Below are 19,286 nucleotides of genomic sequence, written 5' to 3' on the forward strand. Positions count from 1 at the left end.
AGCAATCTATTAATGTAGTGGTGCAGCACAGCCTCAAGTGCTAGATTAGCTGGACCCATTCTCATCCAGTTTAGAAAAAATTTAGTTAAAAAAAAAAAAAACTAAATTCCATGAAGATGGGATTGTTTATTGGTTAATCTGCTATTTGGTCCTATAATCTGTTAGAGTTTAGTTCCACATCAGACACTCATTGCCTTGTCTCTCTCCTTATAAGTTCCGGGACCTCTCCACTCATTGGCGATTGGTTTTGAGTTGGACCCCCAAATTTATCATAATCTCTCAAGGCTGTAACAACCAAACTACTCGTGGCGGCAAGAAAATCATTCAAAGCATAGCTAGCTGAATCATATAAAGGAAATGCAAAGGCAAACATTAATAAAAGCATATTCAACACATCCCCATATGCCTCAAGACCTAGACTCGGGAGGTCTACAATGATTAGCAGTCTTAGATTGGATCAAATCTTCTTCCTTAGCTTCTCTTTTTAAGTCCCCAAACAAAGTAACAAAGCCTGCTGACATGCATGAGTTGGAATTGCTAGTAATAGGTCTGTAATCTGTCCCAATGTAATATCTATATCATTCGTAGATGTTGCTAGTATCCATCCAAGTTGGAAATTACATTGAAATAACAAAATTCAAACTTTGTTTCAATCAATATTATTATTGCTACTCCAATTACAAAATCTCCATGATTTTCAGACCATTCGTGGGTGCATTTTAGCACTTATGTGTAGGTTAGACTCTCTACACAATATGCTTAAGATCATCCATAATGGCAATAACACTTCACTCGCATTAAAAGGGAAGGAACAGAACATTGTAAAGAATTTACATAAAATATGCTTCAAACTTCTTATGTAATAATAATCTCTTATTTTCTGTTACTTCTAAGTATAATTACAAGAATATCTATGTGGAGCCCCATTCAAAATAGTCTTCCTTTCTACCCCTTGGTTTTGCTTTTCTTGGTGTAGCAGAAGGACCAACAACTGGGTACGAAATCACTCATTTTCCTGAAACATACACACAAGACATGTTCAAGAATCATGTGTGCAACACTTATAAGAATCAATCTGTGTAAAAAAGCATCTATCACTCCATAATTTATAGTGGCACACCAACTCATCGATCAGAATCAATTCAGTTGGTGGCCCTACAGCTAATCCAATTATATTTTTAGCTATGGAGTTTGAAGGTGAGGTCTACTCAATTGCTGGGCAGTGTCTAATATTGAGGATAATAAGCTTAATTTTGTATGACAAACACACACACACACACACAAGCACACACGTGCTGCAAATAATTCAATTTGAGCTGCTTCTCCTTCTTTCCTAAGTTGTTTTTTGTGACTTCTACAGACTAATCAAACATGCAACTTGAATTTTATTTATATTCAGGTATGCCTACTACTTCGGAATTAGTACAATTAGTCAATTTTGTGTAAAAAGATAGACAAATGGGGAAAAAACCCTTTTTGTAATGAATCATATTCACAAGGAGAGGGTTTTCTCTCTTTAAATAGACACATAAAATAAAATAGAAAAAATGGAAAAGATAAAAAATTTGTAAAATTGGGATTTGAGCTATTTTGTCTTAGACCTTCTTCATGCCCAAAAGAAAATGGAGAGACAAATTAGAAGAAAAACTCAACAAACATAATCAAGTAATTTCTTATTTTAATCACTGATATTCATGATTTTTTTTTAGTGTTTGATACAAATCAAACCATGGGTTATGTTCAATTTTATTTCCTTATAGAAAAAATAAATAAAAAAATAAAAAATAATTACCTGCTTCTACTGCTATTGCTGCTACTAATGCTTCCACCCATACTATCCGATCCATTGTTTTCGTTCTCTCCTGAACTCAAGAACCTTTTCTTCCACCACTCCTTATCGACACCCTTCTCCCCTTCTACGGATGGAGGTCTTGGTGATACCTTTGAACAAGGACTAGTTGTTGAACTCTTCTTCTTCTGTCCCCAAATAGTCGGGAAGAACATCTTTAGAAGAAAAGGTTCATTATTCATGCTTTCGCTTCTCGACATCTGCGCTTTCCTATTTTTCTTCTTCTTCTTATTCTCATCTCGGCCAATAGAATCATTCCTCAACTCTCTTTCTTCAACAACAGTTTTTTGTCCAATTCCTTGCACCTTTGGATGCTCAACGAGATCTTTTAAAGATAGCTCGTAAGAAGATTCGGGCATGTTTTTTACCATCTCCATCAACTCTTGCCGACCTCTTATGATCGCTTGTGATCGCAACGTAGGAGAAAGGATGTGATATTGGTGATGATTGTAGGGGCGAGATTGTAATGGAGTAGCTTCTGTTAGTGGACTTGTCTTCCATAAGGGCGGCGATATAACCCCCGATTCCTCTTCCTTACTTGCTCTAAATTCAATTCCTTCACCATAATTCTCATAATTTCGAGGTGTTCTTCGAGTTTTCCTATCGAAATTCATTGTTTTTGGTTGATAATCTCCATTTAATCTATGGGTTAGCTCAGATGGATTGAGTCCTTGCTTGAGATCAAGCATGGTTTGAAAAGAGATGGAAGAAAATGAGATTGAAAGGGTGCTTGTGGTTGTGTGGAAGAAGTTAGGTGTATGTGCATTATCTTTACCTACAAAGGTCCTTGTCATTTCCTCTACAAAACTTAATGTATGCTTCATGAATTCCATAAAGTCAAGCCTTTCTAGATGGATATCACATAAAAATCCAAAAAAAGAAAAAGAAAAAAGAAAATGGTGGAATCAACCGATTATTATTTCTGAGGAGGATATCCTCCCTATTGTTGTAACTTTGGATGGCCCTCGAGATTTGTCATCATGGTCTATGATTCATAGGGAGGATATCCTCTCCAGGATGACTACTTTGTTTTTATCCTTCTAGATGGGCTTGTAGAATTTGGATGTGTTTTGTTTCCCAAGAAAGATTTTTCAAGTGTCAACTAAGTTGTGGAGTAAACTCAGTAACTCGACCAGGTCAACTTGAAATTTCACCGAGTCGGATTAAAATGTTATGTTGAAGTTTATTCTCAGGAAATTAAAAAAAGAGAGTAAAAGGTCCACAAAAACATCTGTGGATCTGATGGTTGAGTTAGATTGTGGGCTATGGCCCATCTAAGATGTGACCAATTGATTGGGTAATTGGAAATTGCACTAATTGTCGCAACTACAGGTGGGTCGTCATGATTAAACTATTTATGTGGAAGAGGAGACTTCAAGATAAAGACATCAAATTAGTTTTCAGAGAAAATTTGTGTAAAAAGGGATAAACAGGTAATTAATATTTCTCTGAAATTGGGTTAAATTATAATCGTAGTAAGGAGCTTTATGAGTAGTGAGAAAATCAGGAGGAAAATAATTTTCCCAGAAAATTGTAAGTTTCTCTAGAATGCAAATGCTCACAATACATTAAAAATTCATTTTTCCCAATTCCCTTGGAAAATCTTATCCCCACCCTTAAAACTAAAACCACTCTTTCAACAATGTTCTATGTGCAATGCAATTAAACATTGAGGAAGTTTTTTTATTAAAAATACATTTTCTCAGAAAATTAATTTTCTTAAAACATTGTATTTAATTAATTTCAGGCCCAGATAATGTATGTAGATTTTGTTGTGATCCCAATCTGATTCGGGTTGGATATGAACCGTCTAATTAATCAAATCTAATATAAAGATGGATAAGACTCTTTTCCGGATCTCCATATCGATCCAAAGCAGGATGCGAAAAACTAGGGATTGCTTGGATCCGGTTATATAAAGTCCAAATTATATAGTTATTAGAGGCAACCTTTACTGTTGACCACACATACCAGTTCCATATGTTAGCCCTATCAAAAAATTCCACGTGTTGTGATCAAAGATCATACTTATCCTATGAATGTTTGGCTCCACCATTTTAGCCGTTTGATACATTCATGTATGGATAGAAAAAAGTAAAACAAAAAGTGCCACATGGCAATATTTGGCTTCACCAACACAAAGAGCAGAATTAGTGAGCAATAAAAAAGATTTCTTTAATATTATTATTACTGTTTTTTTTTTTTTTTCTTTCAAAAAATATATGTTAAATTAAAGCTAAGAGATATACTAAAATATAATTCTATGAAATGAGATCATGAATCTTGATTCTGATTTGATAATTGGAATATCTTGCCTATAAAGCTTCCATCATATGGAGCGGCAGCTGGGCCCACTAGTAACCAACAACAATTGGTCGGTGTAATAAACTCAAAAAATAAGTTTGCAGTGGTGGGCCCTATCATGATAGCCATACAATGGTTCTTTTCATGGCAAAATGTTAGCCATTGCTACTATACTAAAAACCCAATTAAAACCTAACAAAATTGTTAATATATACAAAATATTTTAATATTACATAGCTGAATATCATATTTATTTGTTAAATACTAAACTATTCTAATTATCTTAAATTCAGTAATGTAGACTTTATATTTAATTGCTTTAAATTCTCTAATAGTAAGATAATTTATATATATATATATATGTGAAAGAATCACCCGTTTAAATGGAACAAGTGGTTATACCAGCAAATTGTTTGAAAAAAAAATAATTCAAGGAAATAATATGATTTTCTTTGATGAATGGATCTTTGATAATCAAACATTAATAATTATGGGAAATTAGCAAAAACAAGATTGATTTTGTTTTTAATAATAAAAAATAGTTTTTTAAAAAAAAATTATAAAAGATGATTTAATATGATGAGTGTCCAACATTTGTTGTAATCTCTTGATAGTCCAAAGTTTGAACTTCAAGGCATATCAGAAATAGTACTCTACATAAATCTTGATCATCTCACTATCCCATGTGATAAACTAAATCGACCACTTTGACATGACAAGTTTAAGAATTGTAAATCTGCACTCTTCAAAATACGCGGCTGCACTATCCCATAAAAAATGTATCTCGAGGGAATCATGTATCCCGAGGAGCACATATCTATAGTTCTGGAACTTGTCACGTTAGGTATTGAATATCTCAAGACTCTTTAGAATACTTAATGCTTAATATCTATAATATATCTTCTAAATCATGACTTTGGTGTACACTTTACTTTAATGCCCACGCACCTTTGGTATCTCATCCAATATCATTTGAGATCACCCGACCCATTCTAGTTATAGTTCTCATTTTTCTAATAATAATATAATTTTTTACAAGTCAAAGATACATCTAATACTGAACTTATTTAAAAGGACACTACTACCCATACAGCTTATTTATTATTTATTAATAATAGGTTAGATATTATTAATCTTATCTTAATCCCTAAGATATCTCTTTTGGTTTTATTTATGAAGACCTTGTTTGTACTCCAAGGAAAAAAAAAAAAAAGGCTAGTATGGAAAAACTAATTTGTACAGAGTACAGAGAAAATTCTTGGTGTGCAAAAGTTTGTGGTTGTTTGCAGAAATGAAACCAAGCGTTCGTAATTGTCTACAAAAGTTTACTTTATGATAATCTGTGAACATTTGGAGGTGCACCAAACACGGCTTAAGTCAACGAAAATTAAATATTAAAACCACATCACATTGCTTAAGTTGGATGGTCATCTTTCAAAATTTGTTTCCCCATGTAATGTCATATCAGATCACAGTGTTAGTTATCATATTTCTAATATATTATTTTTATCAAGTTAACAAAATACATCAATGTATGAAAATGAAGGTTATTAAATTATTTATTAGTATTAGATTAAACACCATTAATCATATTTTAAAAATTAAGTTGTTCTATTAGTTTTATTTATTTTAAATCTTAGTAAATGGTTGGGTTTGGGTTGGATTTGAGTACATCAATATCTATATTCAAATTTTTTTATTTAGATTCAAATCTGTATTTAAATCTGACTCAAATTCTATTAATTAAAATCATATCCGAATCATTTTATTTTCACTAAACTCATATTCAGATCTTCACCGATCGAATTGATTGATTCAGTTTGATTAAGTTGAATAATTTTGAATCGTTCAATATTTTTTACTACACTATTGCATTTTATCATTATAATTCTTTTATTTTATAAAATTCTTGTTACATTAAAGTAGAAATAGAAAGATATCTAGAAAAACATAAAAATATAATTTTCAAAGTAAACTATCATTTTGATCTAAGTGGATATAGAGATGGATCTGTATTCAAGGGATGTCAATCCATATCCGACCTATTTTTATTTGGATATACTCCAAGAAATCAAATTTGAATCAAATTCGTTAAATTCGGATTCAGATCACTCGAATTTCGGAGAAAATCTAATCCATTTATGCCTAGCTTGGAGTAGATTTTATGGGGATCTTGAGGGGACCAAGGATAACTCTGCAGTTGTCTCCAAAAAATTTCTTTGCGAGGATTAAAGACGATTTGAGGTGTATCAAATACGGTTGAGTTATAGATAATTAAATATTAAAATAATACCGACGTTGTAAGGTTTAAAGGTCATTTTTTTTTTCAAAATTAGATATAAAATATTTAAATATGTGTGTGGCGTAAGCACATGCGTCTAAAATAAGGAAGTAAGAGCAGCCAGGCAACTTTCGGGCTTGCCCATGTCACTAGACCCCATTATTTGAGCTAATTAGCATCAATCAGGTTCAAATGGGGTCCTAATGGATCTATTTGAAATAGGCTTGCACAATTATGAAAAGTTTAAAAGGAGAGCTTATATTGCCAAACCAACTTCTGCTAACACCACCCCAAATACATGCTGATTCTTGGATGACTTACATATGTATGAATGGGGTGTGGTTAGCAAAGTTGGTGTGGCAATGGAATCTCTCTTTAAAAAATATGTAGAGTTTTTTTTTAAGATTCCCTTAAGCAGCTAAAATTTGTCTTAAAAGGACTAAAAGTTTGGAATGGGCTGATGTTGAGTGAGGATGATCTCTATGATGAGGAGATCATCCTCTAAAAAATTAGTTCATTTTGAAACTTCCAACCCAATTTACAAATTGAAGAATTGTGGACTGTTAATTTTCAAATTATTTTTGATGGGATTAAAAAATTTAGAATGGGCTGATTTTTTGTGAGAATGGTCTCTAAGGTAAAGATTATCCTAATAAAAAGAGTCGTGATTTTCTGAATCCCCCATATGCCTCTTGACGTGGCATGAGTTAGAATCGTAGAATTTTCTCTCGGGATACACAATTGGACATCCTTGTAAATATGTGCAGTTGTGTTTCCAGAGGAAAAGAATCTATGGTTGTAGCACATGCCACATTAGTGAGTATATGGGGGCGTGAGTCAAAGAGAGCGTCCAAAAATCATTATTCTAATAAAAAATAGCCTAAAACTTTTAACCCACATAAAACAAATTTTGGATGTCGAACGGGACCCTTTTTTATATCCTCACAAATTTTTATAAATCATGATGTTTCTTGGCAAGGTAATGTTTGATCCAGGCCCAGACTGATTTTGGTGTATAGATCTCCAAGAATAGTAACACGCCACTCCTTGTAACTAATATACAAAAATGCGTGACTTTATGTGAGATTAAGTAGCGGTGCAACTTAATTCGATTCAAACTGAGAATCGAACCAAACCATGGAATTTGGATTGGTTTGATTCGGTTAACACTTATATCGATTCGGTTTTGAGTTTTAAAAAAAAAAATCGATGAATTCGATTTGATTCTCAGTTCAGATAATATAAAAAACCGAACCAAACCAAAAACAGAATTAATATTTATTCTTAAAAAAATATTAATTTAATATATAATATTTATTTGATTTTTCATTTTTAACGAAACTAAACCAAACCCTCATCTCTCTCTCTCTCGTCTCTACGATCAGCTGCCACCGGCTAAAATCCCTCATCTCTCTCTCGTCTCTCTATCTTGTCTCTGCGAGTGGCTGCCACCGGCTAAAACCAAACCCTCATCTCTCTATTGTCTCTGCCAGCGGCTGCCACCAACCAAAACACCTCATCTCTCTCTCGTCTCTCATCTCTTTCTCTGTCTCTCTCGTCTCTATGAGCGGCTGCCAAACCCTTATCATTGTCTCTGTGACTGGCTGCCAGCAGCTGTCGACTGATCTCTGCGGCTGCGACCTGCAACAACCAATAGGTTCCTCTCTCTCTCTCTTCGGTTGGGACTGCGATTTACAACCAAACCATGGAACCGAATCGAAGTAAGGTTGGTTTGGGTTGGTTCGGTTCTAGAACTAGTCGGTTCGGTTCTGGTTTTGCTCTAACCCGAACCAAGTTGCACCCCTAAGATTAAGGGATTTGAATGAGGATCTATAGAAGAAAAAAGAAGAAGATTCCTATTGGAAGAATGCATAATTGTGTGGATAAGTCCACACCAATCTGTTTGTTTTTTTATGCAATTTGGGATTTCTATGGGACGGATGAGAATTGGAATGCATTCTAAGTAGGTTTGCATTTAAGCATGCTTGGTGCTATGGGAAGACGTTAGTCCTCTCTGGATAACCAGCTCACCCATGTCATGAACCCATCTCCCTCTCTCATGTGACTTCATGCTTTGATGTGAAGAAGGAAAAGAGGAAAGAAATCAAAGCCTATTCTTATTGTTGTGTCGATCTTCAATACTTTCAAGGTTTGAAACCCATTATCAAACTTCGATGCCAATGCTCATACTGATGCTAGAGAGGGTGAAAAAACAGGGTCCGGTAGAGGGAAGTCCCACCTATGTGCCAAGAACTGAACTTCAGTAGATCAAGAACCTTAAGAGACAAGTGTACATAGGGCGAGAATTTGGACTACTAGGTTGCAAGGCAATTTAGTACCAAGTATTCCTCAAGTTCTCCAAAATCATAATACAATACAATTTTTGCTCTAGATACTAAGTAGATTTATAAAGTTAAGAAGTATAGGCTCTGAAACAAATGATGGAATAACTTCTCTAAAGCTACCTCAAATACTTGTTCTGTTTTTCATTCAACCATCAAATAAATCCAGATATAAACATTGGGGTGAGAAAGGATTGAGTAATGTGAAAGATATCTTGGACAATCAGAATCCTAAATTGCACAAATTTTTTCCAAGAATTAGGCTTTCCACCAAGATGTATGTGATGATCTAGACAATTACAAATGATTAAACAACAAAAAACTCATTCAACTTAAGAAGAATCTTAAAAGAGTTGAAGAAGAAAATAATGAAGTAAAGAAACCAAGCATTCAGCAGGCATGTTCTTATTAGCTTTCTTTGGAAACAACAGATGCTGAAAAGGGTATTCGTGCCCATTTAAACAGACAACTAATACAGCATAACAACTACCCATCACTTCTCAAATCTTTACAATCAAGAAAACTCAACAAACAACCACCAAAAGTATCTATAAGCCCAAACAAAATAAGGACTGAGAAACAATTATAAGGAAAGGAGGAGGGCACACCTTCAGCAAACAACCTCTCATCCAAAACCCACTTATAACCAAACCCAAAAGAATCATAAGGTAAAAAAATATATATATACAGATGATACATTATCAATCAAAGCTTGATGAGCGGCTCCACCTCCCCTGCAAGTAATCCTCCAATGAGATACTTTGTTCAATGCTGCTGATTGAGAGTGAATCCTCCTCCACCCCGAGCAACGCAAGGTTAAGATGGGACTGTATGTCAGGAGGTGGAGCTGACTCATCGTCTAGCCCATCAAACTCCTCAGACGCACTAACCTGTTGCCTAGCCCACTTGGTTACCTCGGCATTACCTTGGAGAAGCTTTAAGACCTGTGGAGTCAAAAACAAGATTATTAGAAACAATGAAAAATATGGAAAAGTTTAGGTGGAATGAGAGAGAACTTACGAGCCCCATTCGAGGTCGAGATCGAGGTGATCGTCTGATACATAGGGTAGCAGCTAGAACCATCCTTTCCATCTGATCACATTCGTAATTTTCTCCCAAGATTGGATCCAACAATTGTACAAACTTCCCATCATTTAGGATTGGCTTTGCCTATCCATGACCATCCATCCTCCATTAGTTATGCTCAAGTTGTAAATTTAATACATTAAGTAGATCTCAATAGGATTAAGTAGTAGATCTTACCCACATAACAAGGCTTTCTTGACCCTTTGGATACTCAGTACTGATAGGCTTCCTTCCAGAAATAAGCTCGAGTAGTACGACCCCAAATGCATAAACATCGACCTTATCGTTTACTTTTCCATACATAAAGTATTCGGGAGCCAAGTATCTGCCATGGAAGGACTTGTTAGTTGATACCAACTTAATCTACGGTTAGTATAGATCATGGGGAAAGTATAGGAGAAGTTACAAACCCGAATGTTCCTGCAACATCGGTGCATGTTATGTGGGATGAGGAGGTTGAAGCCCACTGAGCAAGTCCAAAATCCGAAAGCTGAATACAGAAGCAAGAATTGAATAAATATTAAGAGATCCGAACTACATCATCAGTTTTCAGTGTAGTAAATAAGACTAAAATGCATCACCTGGGGCTCGAAATCTTCGGATAGAAGGATGTTCGATGATTTCACATCCCTATGGATAACAGACTGGGTATTGTTGCCGTGTAGATATTCCAGTGCTTCAGCTACACCCACGGCAACCTTATATCTCTCTCCCCAACCGAATGAGAGCTTATCTTTCTTATTTCCTAATTTAGTAAACAGTCGATTAGATAATTATAAATTTGATCAAACCTTTAAACAAAATAAATTTTATAATTATGTACCGTGAAGGGTCTCTTCTAGGCTTCCTCTTGAGAGAAAATTGTAAACTAAGAGAAGATTACTATCGTCGTAGCAGAACCCAAAGAGGGAGATGATGTTCTTATGGTGTAATGCAGTGATGATCTCAATTTCCATAATAAACTCTCTCACCACTTCTGCAGAAGGCTTTAAGATTTTCACCGCTAATTCCTTACCGTCGGGAAGACAACCTCTGTAGACTTGACTACTACCTCCCTTTCCAATCAACTTCTCTGTAATTACAGGAAGAATAATTAGAGAAAACCACATTTACTGAAGATGATATTAACCAAACCAAGAGGGAAACAAACCAGGCATGAAGTTAGATGTTGCGGAGAGGAGTTCTTTGTAACCAAACAATCTGCAAGTTGATGAGTACTTCTCGTGAAGGCACTCCAATTCTTTGGGAAGGATCTTTAACCCTTGCTCGAAAGAGGGTGGAGGGGAGGCAACATTGTTCTCTACTGGAACAATGGCACCACTCTCTCCATCCAAATTCAAAGACCCATATTGGCCTCGATCACTAGTACTTTGTTTGTGATCAGGATGGATTGATGTGGAAGAATGCCGGCTAGGCAACTGCATTGCCCATTGAACTACAGAAATTTGCCTAATTGAAGATCTCTCCAAGGATTGTTGGTGGGGTGAAATTGCCCGGTGTAGTAGGGGCCAACCTGGTCTCGATTCAGGCAATTCCCCAATCAACAGTGAGATTGATCTCGATGTTGTCTCTACCTTCTGTACGGGTACTAAAGCCAAAGATTTGTCTTCAACACTATCACTAGAGGACTGTTGTTCAGGTTGAGGGCAATGGGCATCCGAGAAAACAGAATTTGGTTCACAAATTGAACAGTTCTGTTTCAGGGCAGTCTTAGAACAATCCAAACCAGATTTAAATAATTCCAGCAAAGAATTTTGGCGGGTATCTTCATTAGATATTGCTTCAGTGGCATTGTTTACTACTTTTGAATTCTTAATCAATGTTCGACTAATCGCTAAGATCAAATTTTTAGGCCGACGATCATCAGCTCCTGCCCAAAAAAACTCAATGTGAGCAATATTCCAGAACCCAAACACAAACTGATGAAAGAAAAATAACAAAACCCACCTTCTCTTGACCCATTATTGACTAACTTAATTGCTTCTCTCTGAAACACAATTTTTCCATTATTAACAGCAAGCACACAACAATCTCTCGATAGATTCCTCGCACAGTACTTAGCGACCGAAGCTGAATGAAAGCTCCTCCTGGCAGTTCCAATAATAACCTTACTGGCAACATAGGATTTCGCCTCTCGAACCAGAGTTTTTCGAATTGATGAGCCTCGACATATCTTAAGTTTGAGATCAACCTGAAATTATTTCAATCTCTTCAGTCAAACCAGATACAGAGGAACAGAATGAGGGGAAGAATTAGAAATCAACTGATTTGAAGTTTGGACTAAGGTATACCTGTTTTAAGTTGCAGAAACCTTCATACACAGCGAGAACAGAATCAAAAGCTTTAATGAGAGATAACAATGAAGATTTCCCATCTTGATCGAGAACCTCTGTGCAAAAAAAAGAAAGAAAAAAAAAAAAAAAAAACCATCAATGTTTAAGAGAAAAAACTCATAAATTTAAACATTTGGAAACAACCCATTCGATTTTTCTTATAAAATTTAAATCCAGCATTGGAAAAATAAGCAACAACCCATCAAAATTTAAGAGAGAAAATTCATGAATCATTTGAAAACAACCCATTCTATTTTTTTATATATAAAATTTAAATCCAGCATTGGGGAAAAAAAGAACAACCACCCATTAAAAGTTTAAGAGAGAAAAGTCATGAATTTTAAATTTTGAAAACAACCCATTTGATTTTTCTCGAAAATTAAAAAAAAAAAAAAAAAAAAAAAAAAAAACCACCACCCATCACAGTTCAAGAGAGAAAATTCATAAATTTTAGCATTTGAAAACAACCCATTTGATTGTTTTTCTACTAAAATTTAAATTTACCAGTGTTATTGAGGACATGGAGAGCAATGACGAGATCTCCAGGTTGAGATACTTTAACAAGAGCCCATGTTAGTAACTCTCTGCTCTGTTGATCCAACTTCACTCCAACCACAACTGTTCCACCAACTTCTTCTTCGTCTTCCTCTTTTCTTTCTGGTTGGCTTCTTATGAGATTCTTCATCCTCTGCTCAATCAGAACTTTGTCCTTCACCACAGCTTCATCAATCTTTATATATATATATATATGTGTCAGTTATAAAGAATCAATCGAAACTAGAAAGCTAGTATTTTAATTGTGAGAAGGAATAGCTTAACCGCTATTTCTTGCTTTAATTTTGCTTTTTCGTCGCCCTCGCCCACCAAAACGGAAAGGGAAATCAATTTGTTAACGTATTTCTCGTAGTATTCTATTAAAGTACTGCGGGTTCTCTTGTACAAAATTTTACCATATTACTTATAAGAAGTAGGTTGTCAAAGATTAAGACTTAGGGCCCACTTAAAAACGACACACACGTGTCAATGCACGAAACCGAGATTTTGACTTATAGTGTTTTTTTTTTTTTTTTTTGATAATAAAATTTATTTTAGATAAAAATAGTTGAGAATTTGGTAGAAAACGTGATACAAAATTCGATATGATGGAATCCAATCGTTCCATATGGCTGACGAAGTGAATTATCTATTTATGATTTAGAAATAACCCTCCATGTTTTAAACCTCGACATGCATCCTTGACCTTGGTCTTCTTACCAAGACTAATGAAAAATGATTTAAATGCCTTCATCTTCAAACCTCAACATGCACCCTTGACCTTGGTCTTCTTATCTAGACTAATGAAAAATGATTTAAATTCCCTCTTCTTCTTCTTCAACCTCCCACTTACTTTTATACAATACCATACAAAAATGTGTTTTAAGTGGGTGCAGTGAGCACAAATGCTGAGTGAAATAGCCTGACCCATATCCTAGTGGGCCCCCACTTAATTCATATTTTGGGCTTAAGCTCCATGATTTGCTAGAATGTATGCTTTGTGGGCCATCCACAGCCTCTACTTCCTCAAAGGTCAGTGTTTTTTAGTTGTAGCTTTACCACCATTTGCATTCATGCTAGTAAGGTCAGTGTTTTTTAGTTGTAGCTTTACCACCATTTGCATTCATGCTAGTAAGTGTTTGTAAGGCTGGACCGGATTGGTGAACCGGTCCAAATGAGATTCCTTTGAAACTTTACTGAAAAAAAATATATCACTCTCATTCACCAAAAGTGATCTACATGTGCCTTTGAGTCAGACCACATGGCTGCCAACATATCTTGGATGAATTGGATCAGATATAGATGATCCAGAATTGATTTAATAACAATTTTTTTTTTTTTTGGGATGGTTCATTTAATAACACAATTATATAGGAAAAAAATATATGCATTTTGCCTTGGGATTTGTTTGATGCTTAGATCCTCTTGCTCTCATTTTGATTTAAGCTCTCCAAAGGTTAGGGGATGTGAACCTACAAAAATGCTTTGACGCTCAACTCATTTGTTATATAATAAAAATATTTAGGATTGTGACCCACTTTTTCTCTTATTTTATAGAATTTATGATCATAATTCCCGCGCTAGTTATCTTGTAATTTTAGTTCTCCTATCAAGCAAGTAGCCTCCCATTCTTTGTAATTGTTGAGTGATTGGCAGGGGTGGAGCTAGGATTTTCTTGTAATGGGGGCAAACTATCATTAGCTGTATAGTTGAAGAACTTGAATGGAGGGAGATGAGGGTGTGGGGGCAAAAATTCAAAGGAGATGAGGGGTGTGGGGGCAAATGGGGAGAGAGGTGACGGAGTGATGAGGACAAATGGGACATGTAATTAGTTGAAAATACAGGGGTGTCTCAAAGTTCTGTGGGGCAATTGCCCCCACCAACTCCTTACTAGCTCTGCCCCTGGTGATTGGTGGCATTATTTTTTGAAAGAGTCATGATGAATGCACGTAGTAAGTCATCCACAATTGACGTGATAAGGACGCAGAACCATAGATCTTTTTCTTTAGGATACACGAGGAAAAAGATCTACGGTTAGGTGCCCTTGCCACATCAGTTGCGTATAAACCATGTATGATTTATCGCATGCATTCACAATCTTCGAAGGTGGTTAATGAATGCCAGTGTGCTCATTAACTGCTTGTCAAACTTGTAACTCCTGCTACAAAATGGCAGGGATCAAATGTTAGACTCAATATTTACTTAGCACCCTGGTTTCGAAGTTGCATGCAAAGATTCCGATTTTTCATCTTGGACAGAGAATATTTATGAAAGAAATATATTGAGAAACACCAATCTATGTTAATCAAACTAGCTAGAAGTCTTCTACTTATGAGCACACCATGTTGAGGGAAAATCAGCTCGGTTACCCCCACACTTAATATCCAATTTTGCATAAAATAATGATGATTGGGATCAAAAGGATGGGAGCTCAATTATGTTATTTAGGCTAATCCTACTCAAATACAATATTTAGAGAATAATATATACAAGCATATCAAGTCATTATTGGGATCAAAATATAATTGATCCATAATCTAATAAGATTTGATCTTTGAATTGGACTCCAAAACCTTTCACCATAATGACCCTTATTAACAGATTGGATTGGTTTTCCATAGATAGCCTTTTTGAAACATAAAAGCAATAAACTTTAATACCTTATTTTTTTTAACCTTTCTAAAGGTAAACCCACGGTTCAACTGGGTTCCACTATGTATCCTGTATTGTCGAAAACCAAAGAAATTACATGATGTGGCCTTGACCGGAGATGTGATGGTGGTGGCCCACCACCCACTTTCCAAAATTTTCCTTCATGTTGTGGGCCCAAGACCACTTCTTGGATATTCTATCACATGGCTTTGCCTGCTGATGTAAAATAGTGATTGGTCATAGTCTTCGATCATGAAAATGCCTAATCAAATCCTGATCATGGACCACAGACTGATTGCTTTTAAAAAGCAATGGTTTTGCTGAATCCTAAAAGTACTGGATCGTTTCTCCTGGCGAGGAATCAATAATTTCACTAAAAACTTTCTTATGTTTCACTAAAATCCATATCTAAAGAAATTTCAACTCCGAACAGTTAATTTTACCTTCCAAATCGGTCTTCTGAAACATGTGGTTGAAAGCATTATAATATTAAAAAGAGTCGTGAAAATATGACTCATTCACCGGATGACATACTCAAACGACTCCATGACGTAATAAGTTTTGATATCATAAATCTATATGTTTCGGATACACAATTGTCCTTCCTCACTAAAAAGTGTATCCCAAGGAGTACATATCTATGGTGATCAAATTTATCCACTTCATGAAGTCATTTGAATATGTCACCTGACGAGTCATATTATCAGGATTACATTAAAAAATACATAATACAGCCTCGTGTAAGTGTACCCTCTCTTAGGTGAGTCTTTAATGGGAGAGTAGTATGGTCTTTTGATTTAACTAGAAAAAGGGCTTTATGTAATTATCCGTGACCCAATTTAACTTTCAATTCAAACGGCCTAAGCTTTCATGCCACGTGTCAGTGGGCTCAGAATAAATTAAAGACGTTATATAGATATGTCCCTCCATACTTGCCAAAATAGAAAGGTAAACCGTCCCAATACGTGCTCCTTCAGCTGATGGTCTTATTCACAACTTCACGTATCTTATTTATGATGTGGTGGTTCCGTAACGAATTAACCAAAATAAGTCTTAGACTTAGCAAAGCAACTTTGACTTGCAAAGCAACTTTGACGTCATGGATTTAAGTCCAGCACCAACCCATATAAAAAAATGCCAAAAAAAAAAATAATGGGTGATTTAGATATGACCCCCTCATAGTTTTCTGAATATTAGATATACTCCTATGATTTGAAATTGATGACATGCATCTCTTGATCTCAGTCTTCTAAATAGATTATGAAAAAAAGACTCAAGTGCCCTCATCTGCAACCTCTAACACAAAATTCAAAATTTTCTTCTCAAAATTAATTATTTTCAAGTTCCCCAACTTATCTATATTCCCAATTTTATCTTCAATTCATTGTTTTAAACCTAAGATTAACCTTGTGGCAATGGGTATTAGTGAGACAAGCGTAGTTCTCTTATCTTTTTATTTCTATTATTGAGCTGTTGTAACACCTGAAAACTATTTTCCAGTCTCAAGATATGTAGTGCTAAATTTTTAAATAAATTCCTAATTTAATTTAAGGACAAGTTCCAATGATTCATGTAAAAGCACACAATTCCAATTGTGTAAATGCACAATCCAATATTTAGGATTTATCTTTGGGATTAGTGTCATCGAAATGTATTATTGTCATACGCAAATTCTTCATTATTGAATCACACATTTAGATAGTCAAGACCATGTGTTTTTACATTCATTTTCTAAAAGGGTTTTGTTAACATGTGCCCTAAGAGCACATGTTAAGCTACATTGAATAAACTTTGGAAATTGAATTTCCTACCAAATATGCTCTTAAAAGATTTTTTTTATTATCAAAAATACCCTCAAATAATCTTTTTTAAGGTGAATTTAATGCAGCTTAACATGTAGCCTTAAGGAACATATTACCCGGACCTTTAATTAATACAACATTAAGCTTAACAATTGGACATAATTTAAATGCCGGCGCCCAAAAGCTGGAATCTAAAGAAAAGTTTTCAAATGTTGGGGGGTTACTTAAAACCACAGTGAATTAGAAACATACGTTGGAACGAGCCTCCAAAAAAACAGGGATTTTAAAAGGGGTTTTGACTTTTGTGATGTTTAAGTACCTTCAATTAATAAACCTCATTAAACTGAGTGATCAAAACAAGGATTTAACTCAGCAAATTGAACTCTATTATTCACTTCTCAACTAAGAAACGTAACAAAACCAAAAAAAAAAAAAAATCAAATTTCCAGCTACCGCGGAACCGGGTCCTACTTTGAAGCCTGGCCGCTTCAAAATTTTGGAGCAATCCTCCTCTGACACGTGGCTTTTGTAACACTTCTACTGTTTATTAATATTTGTGATACCTTCTTGCATACACCACGTGTAATGTAAGTCAATTGAGAGGGTTCTACCAAAATTTTGAAGTAAGATGGCGTGTTTCAAACTTTTTTTCTTAATAATTCTTTACGAGTGTTATATGACCACCCCATAATATTATAACCATACACCACTCTGAAGGCACATTACTTTTTGATTTTTGATATTTTTTACAAGTGATTTACTCAATAGATCCAATTGTTGCATTTTTAATTGCAAAAATTTTCTTGGACTTCTGACAATTCCAAGGGAACCTTACTTCATGAAGTTTGTTACCTAGCAAACCCTTGAGTGGGGTATCCACATCATAAAATTCAAATTTATGCAATTAATTTGCTACTTAGCATATCTTGGAGTGGATTTTGACCACATCAATTTGTGGCATCCAAAAACATGATCTGATGTCACGAGATTATAAAGAAAAAAACTTCTAAGAACTTGAAAATAAATAAATAAATAAATAAATAAAAGAGAGAGTTAATTTTCACAATTGAATTTTAGTTTTAGATGTGAGAGTTCGATAGCCTCTCATTTTCAAAACCTACGATCAAGCTCAAAAATATATATATTTTTTAATTTGAAATGTTCAATATTCTTAGATGGATGTGTTGTTGGATTTGCTAATTTGATAATCCAAGTCGGCCCAATGACATTTTGTAAGATTTGAAATCATACAAAATTAGTCACGGGAGCATAATTAATAAAGTAAAGCTTATTCTAGGTACAAACTTGATAAAGTAAGAGAGTTTTTTTAAGAAAATTGCAAGAGATAGGTCTACCCGATAAATCTCTCTTCTTGTTTTTATGCCAACAAGAACATTTAAAATAAAAAACTTAAATCCTAATTTTTAATGTTCCCTTAAATTTTGGTGAAAATTAGAGATGCCTCTTTATATTTTCAAGCTTCAAATTCTTGACTTACTCTTCTATGAGTGACTAATATAAAACCCTACACCTTCAATCGCATAACTCCAAACGAATCAAATTTCATAAACAACATAAAAGAAAAATGAAAGAAATATCTTAAGAGAAAATCGTATTTGTTTTGGTGGAAACACTCTTCAAGCACTTGAATTGGTCTGCTTGCATCACATCTAGACAAATAGAAATGGGACTTCGATGCCCGTCGTGGGTAAAAAATCTGGGTAGTCCTAGATTGATGAATATTGTCAGTTGGATTACAAATCCTTAACGTGAAACCATAATAATAATAAAAATTTAAATCCGGACAAATTAGTAGTAATGAAAGATTAAAAAAAAAAAAACGTTTCATTTTTTATTTTATTAAATGAAAAAAAAAAAAAAATTTATTTACTTATTGGAATCACGGTTCAATAGGCCACCACGATGTTAGGTTGAAAGTTTTGAGCCTTGTAGTTGGGAGGGATCGTTCACGAATCACAAGTACCATCATTCATGTCCACCTCTCATTTCAAAATTTTGCCACGTGTTGCGTTATTTGTTCTTGCACGGCAGAGCTAGTAAGGAGTTGGTGGGAGCAATTGCCCCACAAAAGTTTGAGATACA

At 34.8% G+C, this 19,286-nt stretch overlaps 2 protein-coding genes across 2 annotated transcripts; both read right to left on the reverse strand.

Moving 5' to 3' along the window:
* Positions 1–775: 775 nt before the first annotated feature.
* On the reverse strand, positions 776–2,641 carry LOC147402883 (uncharacterized). Its single transcript, XM_086438266.1, has 2 exons — positions 1,793–2,641; positions 776–1,015 (listed from the first exon to the last, which is right to left on the reverse strand). The coding sequence occupies exons 1-2, from the start codon at positions 2,536–2,538 to the stop codon at positions 946–948; spliced, it is 816 nt and encodes a 271-aa protein (XP_086294392.1). The 5' UTR covers positions 2,539–2,641; the 3' UTR covers positions 776–945.
* A 6,504-nt stretch (positions 2,642–9,145) lies between these two features.
* LOC147402884 (protein kinase STUNTED-like) lies at positions 9,146–13,064 on the reverse strand. The gene is made up of 10 exons (XM_086438267.1): positions 12,700–13,064; positions 12,154–12,251; positions 11,810–12,053; positions 11,013–11,732; positions 10,686–10,934; positions 10,444–10,607; positions 10,273–10,352; positions 10,040–10,187; positions 9,797–9,946; positions 9,146–9,720 (listed from the first exon to the last, which is right to left on the reverse strand). Exons 1-10 carry the CDS (start codon positions 12,878–12,880, stop codon positions 9,478–9,480), a joined length of 2,277 nt encoding a protein of 758 aa, XP_086294393.1. The 5' UTR covers positions 12,881–13,064; the 3' UTR covers positions 9,146–9,477.
* Positions 13,065–19,286: the final 6,222 nt, after the last annotated feature.

Source organism: Akebia trifoliata, chromosome 4, assembly GCF_017979445.1.
Source record: "Akebia trifoliata isolate Shusen 1 chromosome 4, ASM1797944v1, whole genome shotgun sequence".
NCBI lineage: Eukaryota > Viridiplantae > Streptophyta > Magnoliopsida > Ranunculales > Lardizabalaceae > Akebia > Akebia trifoliata.

What these genes read in the sequence shown, in the direction of transcription:
- LOC147402883 (XM_086438266.1), bottom strand. Translation starts at nt 2,538, where the DNA reads ATGCTTGATCTCAAGCAAGGACTCAATCCATCTGAGCTAACCCATAGA. An exon ending in AGCAATAGCAGTAGAAGCAG is followed by an intron (nt 1,016 to 1,792) that starts GTAATTATTTTT and finishes TGTATGTTTCAG; the next exon opens with GAAAATGAGTGATTTCGTAC.
- LOC147402884 (XM_086438267.1), bottom strand. Translation starts at nt 12,880, where the DNA reads ATGAAGAATCTCATAAGAAGCCAACCAGAAAGAAAAGAGGAAGACGAA. An exon ending in CCATGTCCTCAATAACACTG is followed by an intron (nt 12,252 to 12,699) that starts GTAAATTTAAAT and finishes TTTTTTGCACAG; the next exon opens with AGGTTCTCGATCAAGATGGG. An exon ending in GTTTCTGCAACTTAAAACAG is followed by an intron (nt 12,054 to 12,153) that starts GTATACCTTAGT and finishes AAATAATTTCAG; the next exon opens with GTTGATCTCAAACTTAAGAT.